This window comes from Ailuropoda melanoleuca, chromosome 14 (genome assembly GCF_002007445.2).
Source record: "Ailuropoda melanoleuca isolate Jingjing chromosome 14, ASM200744v2, whole genome shotgun sequence".
Taxonomy (NCBI): domain Eukaryota; kingdom Metazoa; phylum Chordata; class Mammalia; order Carnivora; family Ursidae; genus Ailuropoda; species Ailuropoda melanoleuca.
Window position 1 is genome coordinate 14087158 of NC_048231.1, and position 18369 is coordinate 14105526.

General features: G+C 43.1%; 1 protein-coding gene across 4 annotated transcripts in view; it reads right to left on the minus strand.

The window, feature by feature from the left end:
* The window catches only part of ZFYVE1 (zinc finger FYVE-type containing 1), a 56717-nt gene extending 39028 nt beyond the window's left edge, over nucleotides 1-17689 (minus strand). The window contains exons 1-2 of one of the 4 annotated variants that reach the window (XM_002920249.4): nucleotides 17457-17689; nucleotides 15163-16089 (exon numbers count right to left, since the gene is read on the minus strand). In XM_002920249.4, the coding sequence (XP_002920295.2) occupies nucleotides 15163-15675 (513 nt within the window). In that variant the 5' untranslated portion in view covers nucleotides 15676-16089; nucleotides 17457-17689. Of the gene's footprint in view, nucleotides 1-15162; nucleotides 16141-17439 lie in introns of all 4 variants that reach the window. The other 3 variants (XM_034642245.1, XM_011226259.3, XM_034642246.1) reach the window with 3 other exon arrangements.
* Between the last annotated feature and the right edge of the window lie 680 nt (nucleotides 17690-18369).

The window sequence follows — 18369 nt, forward strand, 5'->3', positions numbered from 1 at the left end:
TAGGGTCAACTAATCTTCAACAAAGCAGGAAAGAATAACCAAAGGAAAAAAACACAGTCTCTTCAACAAATGGTGTTGGGAAAACTGGACAGCCACTTGCAGAAGAATGAAACTGGACCATTTCCTTACACCATACACAAAAATAAACTCAAAATGGATGAAAGACCTAAATGTGAGACAGGAATCCATCAAAATCCTAGAGGAGAACACAGGTAGCAACCTCTGTGACCTCAACCACACCAGCTTCTTGCTAGACACATCACCAAAGGCACGGGGAGCAAGGGCAAAAATGAACTACTGGGACTTCATCAAGATAAAAAGCTTTTGCACAGCAAACAGCTGGCAAAACACAAAGGACAGAATGGGAGAAGATATTTGCAGATGTCTTATCAGATAAAGGGCTAGTATCCAAAATCTATAAAGAACTTAACACACAAACTCAACACACAAAGAACAAATAATCCACTCAAGAAATGGGCAGAATACATGAACAGACATCTCTCCAAAGAAGACATAGAAACAGCCAACAGACACATGAAAAAATGCTCAACATCACTCAGTATCAGGGAAATACAAATCAAAACCACAATGAGATACCACACCAGTCAGAATGGCTAAAATTAACAAGTCAGGAAATGACAGATGCTGGTGAGAATGCAAAGAAAGGGGAACCCTCTTACACCATTGGCAGGAATGGAAGCTGGTGGAGCCACTCTGGAAAATAGTATGGAGGTTCCTCAAGAAGTTAAAAATAGAGCTACCCTACGACCCAGCAATTTCACTACTAGGCATTTACCCCAAAGATACAAATTTGTGATCTGAAGGGGCACCTGCACCCCAATGTTTGTATCAATGTCCATAACAGCCGAACTATGGTAAAAACCCTGATGTCCATCAACAGATGAATGGATAAAGTAGTGGTATATATATATATATATACACAATGGAATACTACCATCAAAAAAATGAAATCTTGCCATTTGCAACGATGTAGATGGAACTAGAAGGTATTATGCTAAGTGAAGTAAGTCAATTAAGATAAAGACAATTATCATATGATTTCACTCATATGTGGAATTTAAAAAACGAAACAGGATGAGCAGCTCTTTCTGCCCATGGGTCCTGTCCCACACTGTAATAAAATCACCTTTTTGCACGGAAGGAAGGAAGGAAGGAAGGAAGGAAGAGAAAGAAAGAAAGAAAGAAAGAAAGAAAGAAAGAAAGAAAGAAAGAAAGAAAACAGGATCACAGGGGAAGAGTGGAAAAATAAAACAAGACAAAATCAGAGAGGGAGACAAACCATAAGAAACTCTTAATCATAGGAAACAAACTGGGGGTTGCTGGAGGGGAGGGGGCTGAGGGAATGGGGTAACTGGGTGATGGACATTAAGGAGGGCACACGACATAACGAGCACTGACTGGGTATATGTAAGACTGATGGCAGTGTCTGGGTGGCTCAGTCAGTTAAGTGTCTGCCCTCAGCTCAGGTCATGATCTCTGGATCCTAGGATAAAGACCCATGTCGGGCGCTCTGCTCAGTGGGGAGTCTGCTTCTCCCTCTCCCTTTCCCTGGGTGCAATCTCTCTCTCTCTCAAATAAATAAAATCTTTTTTTTTTTAAGATTTTATTTATTTATTTGACAGAGAGAGAGCACAAGCAGGGGCAGCAGCAGGCAGAGGGAGAAGGAGAAGCAGGCTCCCTGCTGAGTGGAGAGCCCGATGTGGGGCTTGATCCCACGACCCTGGGAACATGACCTGAGCTGAAGGCAGACGCTTAACCAACTGAGTCACCCAGGTGCCCCCCCAAATAAATAAAATCTTTAAAAAAAAAAAAAAAAAGACTGATGAATCACTGACCTCTACTTCTGAAACTAATAATAGTTAAGTGAATTTAAATTTAAAAAAAGGGGGAAAAAAGCACTCAAATTTCTTAATAAATTTAGCAACGTCACAAGATACAAAATCAAGATACAAATAATAGTTAATTTTTTATACTAGAACCAATATATTAGAAAACAAATTATAAATGTAAAAAAAATTTTTAAATAAAAAAAAATTAAAACAAAGTAAATAGTAGTAACTCCTCCAGCAGTATCCCCCCTCTGAATTTCAATAACATCCTCTCTATACTACTCTGACATCATCCATCTTATTTCCATGTATTTGTCTTCTGTTATCACTGGACTGTCCTCTCCCTCAAGGCAAGCTCGGTATCTTGAGTGCCACTTTCTACTGTCCTCAGTTGTCAGCACATAGGAGGCACGTGTTAAATGTCTACTGAATTAATGATTAAACTAATTTATTCTCAATAGTGCATTTCATTCATTCAACAAATATTGAGTACCTACTATATACCAAACACCGTTCTTAGATGCTGATGAATAGAAGAGGCAAAAATCACTGTCGGACGAAAATGTTGGGTTTTTTTAATTTTCTTAAAGTGACTGTGGTAATGATTGTACATATCCATGAATACATTAAAAACCAATGAACTGTATACTTTAAATGGGTGAATTTTATAGTATGTGAACTGTATTTCAATAAAACTGTTTTGTTTTGGTTTTTTAAGTAGGTTCCAAGCCCAGCGTGGAGCCCAATGCAGAGTTTGAACTCATGACCTTGAGATCAAGAGTCAGACACCTAACCAACTGAGCCACCCAGGCGCCCCTCAATAAAACTGTTTTTTAAAAAAGTAAATGCACTATTAAAAAGAAATGAGATACTAGTGGCCTTCTTTCACTGTAAAATTAAGATAAAATTCTGTATTTTTCTGTAGTTCTGTGTTTTCAGTATTTAACATGCAGAGTCTATCATTTTTATAACTGGAAAATAATAAAAAGCTATATAAAAAAAAGACCAAAAAAGTCATCTCCCTGGAACAAACTACTTATTAGGTACCGGGTTTTCACTCGGGATAATGCAAATGTTTGAGAACTAGACACAGTGGTGGCCACACAAAACTGTGAGTGTACTAAACACCCCCGACTCATTCACTGTCCCACGGTTCATTTTGTGTGATGAGAATTACACCTCAATAAAAAAATAAATAACTGCCCTCGTGGAGCCTATATGCCAATGGGGAAAAAGAAAGACCATATTCAAACAATTAAAATATATAGCACATGGGGCGCCTGGGTGGCACAGCGGTTAAGCGTCTGCCTTCGGCTCAGGGCGTGATCCCGGCGTTATGGGATCGACCCACATCGGGTTCCTCTGCTATAAGCCTGCTTCTTCCTCTCCTACTCCCCCTGCTTGTGTTCCCTCTCTCGCTGGCTGTCTCTATCTCTGTCAAATAAATAAATAAAATCTTTAAAAAAAAAAAAAATATATATATATATAGCACACACACCAAAATACAAGTCAACAAATGAACAAATTGTTGGTAGATCCATGCAACGGAATACTACTCAGCAATAAAAAGAAGTGACTTGGGGGTGCCTGGGTGGCTCCATCGTTAAGCATCTGCCTTCAGCTCAGGCCATGATCCCAGGGTTCTGGGATCGAGCCCCGCATCGGGCTCCCTGCTCAGCAGGAAGCCAGCTTCTCCCTCTCCCACCCACTCCCCGTTTGTGTTCCCTCTCTTGCTGCCTCTCTATCAAACAAATAAATAAAATCTAAAAAAAAAAAGTCTCTTAAAAAAAAAAAAGTGACCTGGGACATGCAACATGAATGATCCCCTGCTCCAAAACATTACAGTGAGCGAAAGCAGCCAGACACAAACCAGTACTGCAGGACTCTATTTATAAGAAACTCTAGGAAAGGGGCGCCTGGGTGGCACAGCGGTTAAGCATCTGCCTTTGGCTCAGGGCGTGATCCTGGCGTTATGGGATCAAGCCCCACATCAGGCTCCTCTGCTATGAGCCTGCTTCTTCCTCTCCCACTCCCCCTGCTTGTGTTTCCTCTCTCGCTGGCTGTCACCATCTCTGTCGAATAAATAAATAAAATCTTGAAAAAAAAAAAAAAGAAAAACTCTAGGAAAACCAAATCTATAGTGATAGAAAATAGATCAGTGACTGCTGAGGAACCTTTCTGGGGGATGGAAATGTTCTATATCTTGATTGTGGTGGTGGTTAAACATGTGGATATACATTTATCAAAACTCATAGAACCATACACTTAAAATGCATATATTATATCGTGTACAAACTATATCACAACAGAGCTGACTTTTAAAAGTATATATTAGGGGCGCCTGGGTGACTCAGTCTGCTAGGATTCCGGCTCAAGGTTTTGGCTCAGGTTATGATCTCAGGATCATGAGATGAGTCCCACATCAGGCTCCGTGCTCAGAAGGGAGTCTGCTTGAGATTCTCTCTCTCCCTCGCCCTTTGCCCCTCCTCCCGCTCCCATGCACGTTAGCACTGTGTCTCTCTTTCTAAAATAAATAAATCTTAAAAATAAATAAATGTATATGCTATGTCAAATGGTGTAAGTGGTGTGAAGAGAAAATCAGGAGAGAAGACTAGAAGTCTTTCTAAAATAAATAATTCTTAAAAATAAATAAATAAATAAATGAAAGTACGTGTTATGTCAAATGGTGGTAAGTGGTGTGAAAAGAAAATCAGGAGAGAAGACTAGAAGTACAAGGCCAGGGCAGGGGCTGCTCTTTCAATATGGTGCTCAAGGAAAAACAATGTAGTGAATACAATTTTCTGTGGTAATGAAAATGGGAGAGAAATGTCATGAACAATCCAAAACAGAACAAAAACCTAAAACCATTTCTTTTTAGCTCTAGAAAGAAACTTTTCTCCCCTGGCACCGGCAGATTTAACTTCTTAATTCATGAAGGGGGTGGGGGGAAGTAGAGGGAGGAAGAAGGAAAGGAGAGAGGGAAAGAATGATGAGGGAAGGGAAGAAGGAAGTAAAAGCAAGAGGGGAGGGGAGAAGGGGAGAGAAAAGGAAGGAAGAACAAGGAGAGGGAGAGAAGGGAGAGAGGGAGGAGACAGGGTAGGAGAGAAAGAAGACAGAGAAGACAGAAAAAGAAAGGCAAGCAGGCAGTCTGCCCGTCCATGTGTCCATCTGTCCATCAGTCATAGTCCAGATCTAATTAAAAGAGTTGAATAAGAGAGATAAGATAGTGCCTATCTGGTCACCTATGACCTATGACCACAAACTAAACCATGGTCACCAGGCAGGACCAGAGAGGGTGTACAAAAAGAATTATGGGATCCTCAAACAGCCTTTACTCACAGACAAGTACAAAAGACAGCTAAGCTTTCCTGGGAATGAAGGCCTCTGCCATCTCCTCCCCCCACCCCCCAGGCTCACTTAACCTCTGAATTTTCATTTTAAAACATTTTCCACAGAGATTACTCAAACTAATAAGGCACATAATTGACATTCAATAAATGTTTATGACTGTTGCTGAGTGACACAGATAAACTGAATTGAGCACTTTGAGAGAAAAGGTTATGAGAGATTATTGAAAACAAGTTTAGCCATTTGGATGACACTCACCAGGCAGAAAGGACTGGGATAGAAACAGAGGAATTTCTAGAATAATCTATCACTGCTGAATTGCTCAGGATTATGCTATCTCTTAACTTGAATTCAGGATGTCTGTAACTACATGCAGGAACCAGGCTGTCAGTTCTTTTCAAGCATTCTAACATCTAGAGTCAAATTCCCCAGCAAAGATAGCAATAATTCAGTCTCGAATAGAAGGAAATTGGGAAGCGAAAAAAAATTCCAAAAGCTACCAGAAAGTAGAATCAGCTCCAGTGAGGTCAAGCCAGACAGAGGTCAGGTGCTTTGTATGGCTGGTATACCTACTTCTCTGCCCAAAAACTCCAGTCACCACCAAGCTGACCATACAAACCAGTCAAAGAGTCTCTTAACTGCTGGCTAAAGCCACTGGAAAAATGGGAAAATGAACAAAACTGCCTCCCAGGAAACATCCATGCTCTCCTGCCTCCAAAAGTCCCTCTGTATCCCTTCCCATAGCTCCTTCCAGTTCTTGCCTGATATCCTTGTGGGTTTTTTTGGTTTTGTTTTTTGTAAAGATTTTTATTTATCTGAGAGAGAGAGAGAGCACAAGTGAGGAGAGGGGCAGAGGGAGAGGGAGAGAGACAAGCAGACTCCCTGCTAAGCGGGGAGCCCAATGGGGGACTCGATCCCAGGACCCTGAGATCATAACCTCAGCCAAAGTCAGTCACTCAATCGACTGAGCCACCCAGGCGCCCCCTATATCCTTGTTTTCTTTCCCTTCTTCATCAATACATTTAGCAGTTCTAACCTCAGAAATAGTCTCATGGGAGCTCCTCCCAAAGCAGGCACAACACCTCCCTACCCCCAGGAAAGTTTAACCAGTTGTCAGAAGCACTTCCATGCTACGCAATCTCCAGGATAAAATCAAGGATTCTACAGCCAGGAGATTCATCCACAGGAAAAACATATAAGGTCAACTTACTAAGAAATCTGCCTGTTATATTAACCCTGGCTCAAAAAGCCAAATGTTTGCCCAATTCCAGAAAAATCAATCACTTTAAGGAAGTAACAGACCAGAAAAAAGAGAATCACACAAAAAGGAGGTAACTTGAAATAGTTAAAGACAGGTTCCCTGAAAAGCTGACTCACAGTGGTTTTGATGGCTTATATGGGTCAAATTTTAAAAAGCCCTGTACTAAACAGAATAGCCTCCCAAGTTAAATGCCAGGACCCTGTTAGAACTGAATGAGCCCAGGGGCGCCTGGGTGGCACAGCGGTTAAGCGTCTGCCTTCGGCTCAGGGCGTGATCCCGGCGTTATGGGATCGAGCCCCACATCAGGCTCCTCCGCTATGAGCCTGCTTCTTCCTCTCCCACTCCCCCTGCTTGTGTTCCCTCTCTCGCTGGCTGTCTCTATCTCTGTAGAATAAATAAATAAAATCTTTAAAAAAAAAAAAAAAAAAGAACTGAATGAGCCCAAGGCTGAGAAAGCTCAGAAGATGCTGAGCAGAAACCAGAGGCACAAATAGGGGCCCTTTCCTTCTTCTGTTTGCCTGAGTCATCCTCAACCCTGCATTCCCAGTAATTCCATACAATGCCTTCCCCCCACTCTTACCAAGCCAAAAGGGGCTTTTCCTTGGGTTTCTAGTAAAAAACAGTGATGGGGGAGGGAGCCTCTGCTACTCAGCCAATTATTACTTATGATTTTGACAGCTCCTAAGCAGATCTATGTGGGGGGGTTGCTATATTTTCTTATACGGCACCCAAGAATTAATACTGCAGCACATATAACCACGTACTGACCAGAACCTGCCAAAGAGCTAACCAGCCACAGCACCAAAACTAGTCCTTACACTGTAATGGTCTGGCCATATGCAGAGCAAAAATGGGGAAGTTCCACAATTTAGACTGATTTCCCTGGCTTATGACCTATTGGCCAGGATTAAGTCCTCAAGGGTTTCTGCCAGCCTGTCTGTAAGACCAAGCCCCAGCAAGGTACCCTAGACCACAAGGCAGAGGACAGGGCCATAAGGGTCACTAGCAGATTAAGTCTAAGACAGAAGGGGCACAAAAATGGGACAGACCAGCAGAGCCAGTTTGTGGTCAAGGGTTCCCATACAGTATGAAAACATGCTCTGCTGGTTTCCATTCCAGAATCTCACAAGAATAATGTCTCTTTTAGCCAATTAAAAAAAAAAAAAAAAAAAGCCAAGTCCCAGTATTTTGAGCCACACTATTCTGGGACTGTAAACAAGTAAAGCAGCCAAGCAACGTGATGGGTCTTCTTAAAGGAACGGTCTCAGTGAGAGGAAGTCCACCACTATGCTGAGAAGGAATGAAGAAGGCTCACTTTGGCTTCCCATTTCAGAGTGGGCCAAGACTGCAGATTTCTGAGTCAAGGAAGGCCTGCCCCAGTGGACACTTTCTTAGCTTCTCATTGACTGTTCCTGGGTCACCGGGCTTCCTTATCACCTTGCATGTTCAGTGTGAGAGGACTTCACTTGAGGAGTCTCTGGCATGAGCAGCTCCTAGGCTCTCCTAACGTCCTAGTCAGGGGTCAGTGATCATGAAGGGGGCAACAGGTGAAATTTCTCATCAGTTTGCTACTCTACTTTCTCCGAAAGAAGACATTCACAGGAAGTTTGTAGAAAGGGACAAAGAAGAGAATGGGGTGGTTATGAAAAAAAAGAAAAACTTATATGGGGTTTAAAGATACGCATACAAATAAAAAAAAGACTTAATTGTTCACTTTTTTCTCTGATCAGTAAACATGCAGGTAAGACAGGATGTCTGAATCCCTCACAAGACACAACAGATAGGATAATACTATCCTCTCCTCCACTAAGAAATCCGACTGTCAGAACTTTATTCTTCTAACCTTTGAGTTATTTGCTAAGGGTGTTGTCTCTAAGTTCAAGAGCTTATGGATGACTTATCAGTGTGGATCATTTACGTATTATGGACTCTAAATAATGGACATGCGAGTCCTCTGGTTTTCCTAGCACAGTTCCACTGAGGCCTTGAAAAGTCGATGAATACAACACAGAAGAAAGTCTAACCAAGTCACTGGAGAGGCTGCAAGTATGCCAAAAGAGAATACTGATTTCAGCTACATTACTTTTGGGGAGCAAAGAAAACCAAGAGAGGGAGGAAAAACTGGTATATAGGTTAAACTTTCTATCCCTGGGATGTTTGCCATGTCACCAGAATACAGATCTCCTATTAGACCAAACCTTCATCCGTTAGATCAATTTCTCAATCACAGCACAACTGACATTTTGTACCAAATCATTCTTTTTGTGGGGGGCTGCCCTATGTGTTGTAACATATTTACCAACACCCTGGCCTCTACCCATTAGCCAGTAGCACAACCCCCAGTTGTGACAACCAAAGATGTCTCTCAACATTGCCAAATGCCCTCTGGAAGAGCAAAATCATTCCTGGTTGAGAACCACTGTGTTAGATAATAACAAATGAGATTAATTTAACTCTTTATTGTACAAATCAGGTTTGAAAGACTTTTCGCTTTATCAAATCAATGAAATACAAGGAATTAGGCAGGTGAGATCTGCACAAACGAAATGCCAAGGAGTCACCAGTGAGAGTTCTCTCATTCCTCACCCTCCACTCTGTAACAGCATTCCTGCTTTACATCAAATTTTGTCACAAATTCATCAGTCTTTCTTTTTTTTAAATAATGACCAGTTTATTAAAGGGTATGATAAAGGATACAAATCAACAGCCAGATGGAGATGCACAGGAAGAGGCATGGGGAAAAGATGAAGCGCTTCCAGACACACCACTTTCCCCAATGGCCATGTGTTCACCAACCCGGAAGCTCTCATCAGTGTCTTTCCACCTCCATGGTAACACCAAATCAAAGCCACCTCTCACCTTATCTTCTACAATGGCCTCCTAAGTGGTCTCCCTGCTTTTCCTCTTGCTCCACCCCCACCAGTCACTACAATCTAGTCTTCACGCCGAAGCCATTTCTTGAAAATATCGGATCATGTGACTTCCTACCATAATACAGTCTGGTGCTTCCCATTACACTTAAAACCCACACTTGTTTCTATGGCCTGCAAGGCCCCACATGATCTGGAACCCATTTACCTCTGTGCTTCTGCCCTTACCACTCTCTGCCAGCTCCCTCCAGACACACTGGCATTCTTCCTATACCCCAAACACACCATCCACCTTCTATTTGTTCCCACTGCCCTCTGCCTGGAGGTCTATTTCCCCAGGTAGTATTATCCTTCAGGTCCTTGCTCAGAAGTCATCTCTACAATAAAACCTTCCCTGATAATCCGGCACAAGTAGCTTCCAAGTTGCTCTCGCTTAATACTACACCTGAGCCATCTTTTTACACATTTTACAGGTGAGAACTCCACTCTCCCTGCTTGAAAGGTAAGTCTATGAAGCCACGGATCAAGTCTTATTAGCCATGTATCCCTGAAACCTAGAAAGTGCCTGGCACACAATATATGCTCAATAATTGTGATCAATTAATGAATGCTTTTGGCTAACAGACCAGATGTGTCCGTTTAAGAGCCACAAATGAATTCCTGCTCCTGAGACCAAAAGCCAGTCTCTCCTCAAATTTAGCACTACAGTACACACTCAAATGACAAGGTAATGACAAAATTCACACTTCTAAAAGAAACGTTTTTGTTTCTAAAAGGAACTTTCAGGTTTTCCAAAAGAAACCGAATAATACTCAAACCATAAGCGACAAATCTTAGGGGACTCTAGGCCAAAGAATTTGAGAAAACCACACATAAGTGACAGCCTACAAGCTCCTAAAATAATTCCTATGTACAAACTGAAAATGGTCAAAAACCAAAAATGCCTAGAAACATAAAAAGAAAAACAAAGATGGGGCCTCACTCCCAGAATCTTTACTATAGTGAGTGAACTGTTCTTCAGTAACCCCGTCTTGCATTGATACAGAACTCTGCTTTAGCTGCTCCTCACAGCAGCCCGGAGGAACTGGTGAGCTGATGCTACTTGGCCATATAAAGCTCAATCAGAAAGCTTAAATGACTTGGTCAGGGACAACTGCAGTGTCACAGTTACAGCAAGGATTTTAGAGCCAGACGCTTGTGTTCAAATCCTCTGCCACTTACTGTAACTTGATCCTGGCAAGTTACTTCATCTCTGTCCTTCGGTGTCCTCACCTATAAAACACAACGCTATAAATGAAATGTTTGCGTCCCCCCAAAATTCATGTTGAAATCTAACCTCTGATGTGACGGTATTAGGAGGTGGGGCCTTTGGAAGGTGATCGTGTCATGAAGTGAGGTCTTCATGAGTAAGATTAGTGCCCTTATAAAAGATTTCTAGAACTCCCTTCCACCACCTGAGGACACAGGGAGAAGATAAGATGAAAGTCTATGAATCAAGAAGTCAGTCATCGCCAGACACTGAATCTGCCAGCACCTTGATCTTGGAATTCCCAGCCTCCAGAACTGCAAGAAATAAACTTCTGTTGTTTATATGCTACTGAATGGTATGTAATAAAATGGCACACGGTATTCTACCATACACAGCAGCCCAGACTGACTATAACTTACTTCACAGGGTGTGGTAGGCTGAAACTGCACCCCCTACTCACCACATCCTAATCCCTGAGACCTATGAATATCTCACTTTATGTGGCAAAAGGAACGTTACAGATGTGCCTGCATTAAACACCTTGAGAGGAGAAGACAGTGCTGGATTATCCAAGTGGGTCCAATGTAATCAAAGTGTCCTTGTAAGAGGGAGGCAAGAGGGCCAAGAAGGAGGTATGACAACAGAGACAGAGCGAGGGACTGGAAGATGTTACATTGATCTCTTTGAAGCTAGATGATGGGGCCACAAGCCAAAGAATGTAGGCAACCTCCTGAAGCTAGGAAATACTCCCCTAGAGTCCCATAAGAAACAGAGCCATACAGACCCACTCTAGGACTTCTGACCTCCAAACTCCAAGAAAATAAATCTGTGTTGTTTTAAGCCACTAAACATGTGGGAATTTGCCACAGCAGCAATAAGAAACTAATAACATAGTTATCATCAGGATATAATGAGCTCATACATGTAAAGTGCTAAGAACAGTTCCTAACAACCACAGTAAGAGCTCTTCAAATTTTAGCTATTATGAGTCAAGATCAGAAGGCAGGGGACTCACTGAAGTACTTCAGAGGCTAAGAAAATGAGGTTCAAAAATGTGTTACTATCTATCTAAATTTAAAATGCACACATCTGGGGTGCCTGGGTAGCTCAGCCAGTTAAGCATCTACCTCCAGCTCAGGTCATGATCCCGGATCCTGGGATCAAGCCCCGCATCATCAGGCTCCCTGCTCAGTGGGCAGTCTGCTTCTCCCTCTCCCTCTCCCTCTCCCTCTATCCCTCCCCCTGCTCATGCACATGCATGCGCAAATGCTCTTTCTCTCTAATAAATAAATATTTTAAAAATAAAAATAAAATATATAAAATAAAATGCACACATCACTTGACAAAGAGATTCCATTTCTAAATAGATTCACAGAATATTCAACATATCCTTATTTGTAACTACTCAAATATCCACTAACAGGCTCAAATTATAGAAAACCCATTCAACAAAATAGTAGGCAGCCTTTAAATAATGAGGTGGGGCGCCTGGGTGGCACAGCGGTTAAGCATCTGCATTCGGCTCAGGGCGTGATCCCGGTGTTATGGGATCGAGCCCCACAAGGCTCCTCTGCTATGAGCCTGCTTCTTCCTCTCCCACTCCCCCTGCTTGTGTTCCCTCTCTCGCTGGCTGTCTCTATCTCTGTCAAATAAATAAATAAAAAATCTTTTAAAAATAAATAAATAAATAATGAGGTAGACCTCAATGTACTGATAAGATGTACTGATATATCAACAAGATGAATCCTTTAGTGAAAAAAAGCTCAGGGACAGAACAGTAAGCATATCAGATTTCATTTTTGTTTAACAATAAAAAGGATACATACATATATTAATAAGTACATGTCATAAAATTCTAAAGGAGCACACAGTCGTTGTTCATGGTGATTGTTCTAAAGAAGGAGACTAAGGGGATGGAATAGAAGGGAAACTCTTGCCATCATATGTCCTTTTATGTTATTTTAGGTTATAACTAGGTATGTGCATGATACCCATTTTTTAAAAACTAAAGTTGAGATGTGACATCACTGACCTATCAACAGGTATTTATGTGCTGACAATGTGCCTACCACTGTATGTGACACAGGGCCTAAGACACAGTCCTGCTCTCCAGGAGTTCACATGTTGGCTGAATTTATAATCTAGATTCGTATTACACAATCATCTAATTGTTTTGGACATTCACATTAGAAAACAGAACCCAGGGGCGCCTAGGTGGCGCAGTCGTTAAGCGTCTGCCTTTGGCTCAGGGCGTGATCCTGGCGTTCTCGGATCGAGTCCCACATCAGGCTCCTCCGCTGGGAGCCTGCTTCTTCCTCTCCCACTCCCCCTGCTGTGTTCCCTCTCTCACTGGCTGTCTCTCTGTCACATAAATAAATAAAATCTTAGGAAGAAAGAAAGAAAGAAAGAAAGAATGAAAGAAAGGAAGGAAGGAAGGAAGGAAGGAAGGAAGGAAGGAAGGAAGAAAGAAAGAAAGGAAAGAAAGAAAGAAAGAAAGAAAGGAAAGAAAGAAAGGAAGAAAGAAAGAAAGAAAGAATGAAAGAAAGGAAGGAAGGAAGGAAGGAAGGAAGGAAGGAAGGAAGGAAGAAAGAAAGAAAGGAAAGAAAGAAAGAAAGAAAGAAAGGAAAGAAAGAAAGGAAGGAAGGAAGGAAGGAAGGAAGGAAGGAAGGAAGGAAGGAAGAAAGAAAGAAAGAAAGAAAGAAAGAAAGAAAGAAAGAAAGAAAAAGAAAAAAAACAGAACCCAACATTCTCTCAAAGTATTTTCCCACTGTGACTCTGGGAGAACAAATCACCACCTAAAAAGAATAAATTCTATGTGTAATCCATTAGTCCCAACCAGTGCTGCTTAAGCTTCAGAAATTGTTACTTCTCGGGAAGGGGTCAGTGTTTAAGAAGGAAAGCAAAGCAGGAGGAATCTTTACAAACAACCCAATTACATACATTATTATACACTGCAAGAAAAAAGATGAACAAATATCATCTCTGGGTAGTTGGATTTGTCTTCTTCATTACACTTCCATATATTTTCCTAACTCTACTAAGGAACGTGTATCAATGGCACAAAAAGAAAAAATAGACATCTTCCTCCCCTCAAAAGATATTCTTTTTGGTGCCGACGCAACATCCATGAGGATTACTGGTTCATCCCAAATCTTCCTCTCGCTTTACAAAAGTGACAGCAATCCAAAGTATGACCTTCCAAAGGGTGAACTGGTGGCAAAACCAACAAGAATCATCCAAGTCCAAGTGCTCCATTTATAAAATATTTAGTCGACACCGCCACCCAATTAGAGCATAATCATAATGAAGACATTATTGCTAACAAGGGAGGCAGACTGGGATCTGGGTCACTCTTCCATAACTCCATTAGTCCCTCTCAGCCAATAAAGAAGTCTGTGTTAGCAAAGTACTTAGCTGACAATGGAATCATGATGTAATGCATTTCCATAACCTTACCAAGGAGGAAAAAGAGCTGAAAAATTCTTAGGGGGCAACTGGAGAATCGTCAAACAGCAACTTACAAAGGTTCTCCCCCAACCTAGAGACTTGAGGAGTCATCACTGCTGAAAAGTACGAGTCGATTTATCACAAATACCCCATGACACTGACAGAAACAAGGAGCTGGTACTGGACACTATGTACCAGACCCTGTGATAAGGGCCCTTCCATTTCCATTCCTTACTCTCTCTCTCTGAATCTTCTCAATTACTACCGTGACATACAAGAGAGACTGAGGCACAAAGCTCCAATCACTCTCCACGGTTACACTCAGTGAGTGGGGAAGCGGGCATGGAATTCAAGCAGTCTTCACTCAAAAGCATGGACATTATACTACCCTCACCGGAAAGTATAAACGTTATACCACCCCTTCCCCAGTCACCCCTGTCACACGCCGCCATCTCTCCAGCTTGCTCCCATCACACGTTACCCTTGCCCCAACTCGGAAACCAATCAAATAGTCTCCAGTCCTGTAATGGTAGGTGCCCTCACTGGCTTTTCCTGATCAGCTTATACAGGAAAAGAAGAGGCCATCTGGGCAGAATACTATCCTTATCAAAAGGATAAGACCACCCCCTCTCTAAATTGAGCTAGCAGGTTTATGACTTACTGCCTGGCACTCCCAGGGGACCCACTGTGTCTCCTGTACTGCACACACAGCCCCTCGCCAGTCCGAGTTATTCACAACTTGCCAAACACTCTCACTCAGAAAGCTGATCTAACTCAGGTCTCCCTCACAACAACCCCAATAACGATAATAACAATAGCTACCATCTTCTGAGCACTTGTTATGCAATGGCCTTTACAAACACGGTTCCATTTCATCCTCACAACCACACGATGAAGTAGGCACTGTCTCCAATTTATAGGTGACAAAACTAAGGCTCAAAGAGATAAAGTAATTCAGCCCGAGGTCACACAACCGGTAAGTGACGAAATCTGACTCCACGCAACTTAAGTTTTCAGGGGTCTCGCCCTTTAAGGATCAAAATGTGAGCTCTTCTTGGACTTTTCCTTTCGAGAGCTGCCTTCCAACAAGAGATCTGCTCCACGACCACAGGACTCCCACTTCACCCACAGGCTCACCTGAATTTCTTCATTTTCATCTACTAGGAGGAAACTCACAACCTTCTCAGTCATCTTCTTCCTCCTGGTCTCCTCATCCAGCTCTTCTTCCTCCAGTAACCCCTGGACCTTAATGACATGGTACACAGTAACGGGGTGTCTCCTTTTGTTACCCCCAGAATGAGTCCTCTTCTGGCACTCCAGGCATAAGTTGATTTTACAGGTCTGGCACCTCACAGCTGCCCTCTGCCTAATACCGGGCGAATGCCCATTGGTGCCCTTGCAGGGATCACAGTAAGGGACGTGGCCAGGTTTGAGTCTTATCCGCTCGTGGTTTCTCAGGCGCTCCTGCCGATGGAGCTCCTCCTCGCAGCGGAGACACTGCAGACTGCAGCACTCATCACACTCAAAGACCGCTTCGTCAGTCCCGCTGCAGGCGTAACTTTCCTGGCACATCAGTCCCGGATTCAGGCCCTTCTCTGCTGGGGAAGTCTGAGCACTCATACTCAGATTGGCAAGGAAATCACCCACCATATAACGGTCCCTGGGCTTTCCCCAGGGCTGAAACAAAGGCTCTGAGTCTGAGGACTGCAGGGAACTTTCACAGGATTCTGAACACCTTAAAAAACAAAAACAAACCTTCGGTGTCCTATTAGAATTCTTCACACACTCACAAATGTTTGAATTTTTAATTTTCTGCCTCCAAGATTCCTATGTCAGCAGCAACGGTGATTTGGTTTGATGGTTTTATCCTCCAATAAAGTGCAAGCAAAGTTTGTGGTCAAAATTAACTTGAAAGGGTCTCTTATGGCTATTTGAGAGAGATTCGATAAGTTCACTGAGGTGGGCTCTTCCGTTGGGCCTCAGCCATAAGGTTTTGGTAGTGAAAGAGAGTGGTCAGGAGCTTTGCAATATAATCCAACCTCAAGTCAATATTTTAGGGGATACCTAGAATAGAGGAAGGAAAAGGATTTCACTGATCTAAAAACAGAAGTGCACCTTTAAAAAAAAAAAAAAAAAAAGATTGTGGTTAAATAAGAGGCCAGAACTCCTGAGAGAAATCTCATTCTTGCTTGTAAAACTTACACAGGCTACTTCCGACCCTAGAAATTTCTTCTCAAAGTCATGGGCAAGGCTCCTTCCCTTTGAAAATAGCCACTACCTCTAGGCCCAAGGCATTTCAGAGACACTGTCTTTTCATTTCACAGATTGAAATTCTCTGTTCATCCAGTTATTAAATTCAGAATCAAAATCATTTAGCAAATAGTCCTTGAAAGGACAACCCTCTGAGCTCCCCCAACCTGCAACACACACTTGTGAAGTGAATAAAGAGGCCTGTAAAAACCTAAAGAAATGAGCTCCATCAAAGTCTTTGGCAGATCTAGTTAGGTTGTTTCAACTCTAGACAAATGCCTATTAAGGACCGTAAGCCGGGTAACCAAAGTCACCACGTCATGTTCAAAAACAATAAAAAACAATTATTGTACTTCCTTTTGTCACTTCTCTAACTGCAAAAAAAGGGAGCAACAGGAGACAGAATTCCTCCTCTAAGGCCCACTGCAAAGCCAGGCCTGCAGTGAGTTAAAACAAATAATTTTTCTCTTTGTCACTCAAAAACTAACTTAAAAATAACTTCAAAAAGAAAAAACGAAAAAAAAAGATAACTGGGGTAGGAAAGAGGCTTTTGTCACTTCTACAATTATATTCTTAACCCCTCTTAGCCTTGACCTCCACTCTAATACCCCAACCAAACGTAAAGTCCTCCTCACAAATATTCACTCCTCCCCCTAGTAATCAATCTATCAATATCATTTTTAGACGAACTAGGAAGGCAAGGGAGTGACTAGGAAACCTTATTTACACCCTAACCTCAGCCATGCCCAACCAGCTCCCACAACGGAAACAAAAATCGAAATTTGCCACAATTCAGAAAAATATAAAATCAACCTTCAAAAGAACACCGCACCGCCCGACCGGCCAAGCAAACAATCTGCCCACTCGGGCCCCTGCCTCGACACCTCTCTCCAGCCGGGGATTCCTCACCCTTCCTTTCTCCTGGGCAACACCACCACAACCCGAGGGGCACGAGCAGAGTCTAAACAAAGAAGGTCCCCCAAAATCCGCCCCCACGCTAGTAGAGGCCAGAGCCGAATCCATTGTTTATACCACCCCACCCCCACTCCAGCCGCACCCGCCCCCACGCTCCTCCCCAGGGGCAGCCGGAGCTCCAGGACTATCGCTCGCCCCGCGCAGGGCCGTGCCCTTCCCTCCCAGCCCGCGGCAGCCCGGGGATCCCACCACTGAGCGGCTCGTACGCGGCGAGGAGGCGTCGGGGGACAGCAGGGCGCCGGCGGGGGCGGGGGCTGTTCCTCAGGGCACCGATGGATCCATCCTCATCTCCATCTCCGCCCCCCCGCCCCGTCCTCCTTCTCTGCCTCCCGGGCTTCCTCCTCTCCTGTTGTCAGTTGGGATCAGCTGATCGGCGTGAACTTCTCCCAGCTCAGACTACCAGGAAGGCGTGAGCTGTAAAGTCCAGGGAGAAACGAGAGAGAGGAGGTGGAGTCCTACCCCGGCGAGGGCGGAGAAGGGTGCGCACAGCTTCCTGGGAAATGTAGTTCCGCGGACGTGCGTCTTTTCCCCCCATCCCGGAAATTAAAGCTCTGAATGACTACAACTCCCAGGACAAAAGTCAGCTCTTGGGACGAGGCGGGAAGACAGGCCGTGGAGCATTTCGGGACTTGGAGTTTCTGCGTTGACTGCGGTGTTCGAAGGTTTTAGCGCGTTGTTTTGGGTAGTGGCCGGAGAGGGAAGGGAGCTAAATTAGATGACTGATGTAATATGTAGTATAGTTAAGGCAAATAATTCGATTTCACGAACCCGTATTGCACACCATTCCTTCAAAAATGTGTAAAAACAGGCAATCTCCTCTTCCCTGGTTTCACCCTGCCCAAGTTAGGAAAAGACCAGAAAGAAATGATAAAAGAACGTAAATACTCTTGTTGGAGTTTTGTTTCCTCTTTATGGGTATTCCCCAAGCTGAATTTTTTCCTTTACCTTTTACTTTTCGACGTTTTCTCACATAGTTTTAGAACTTCTGAATTTAAAATCATCTTTAAGTTATACGGGGTTCATTTTCAGACAAGCTTGCTGGCTACAGTGCAGGCTAATGGTTAACATTGTTATCTGGCTTTTCTAAAAAACCATATATTTGTTTAGTGCTTTCACTTT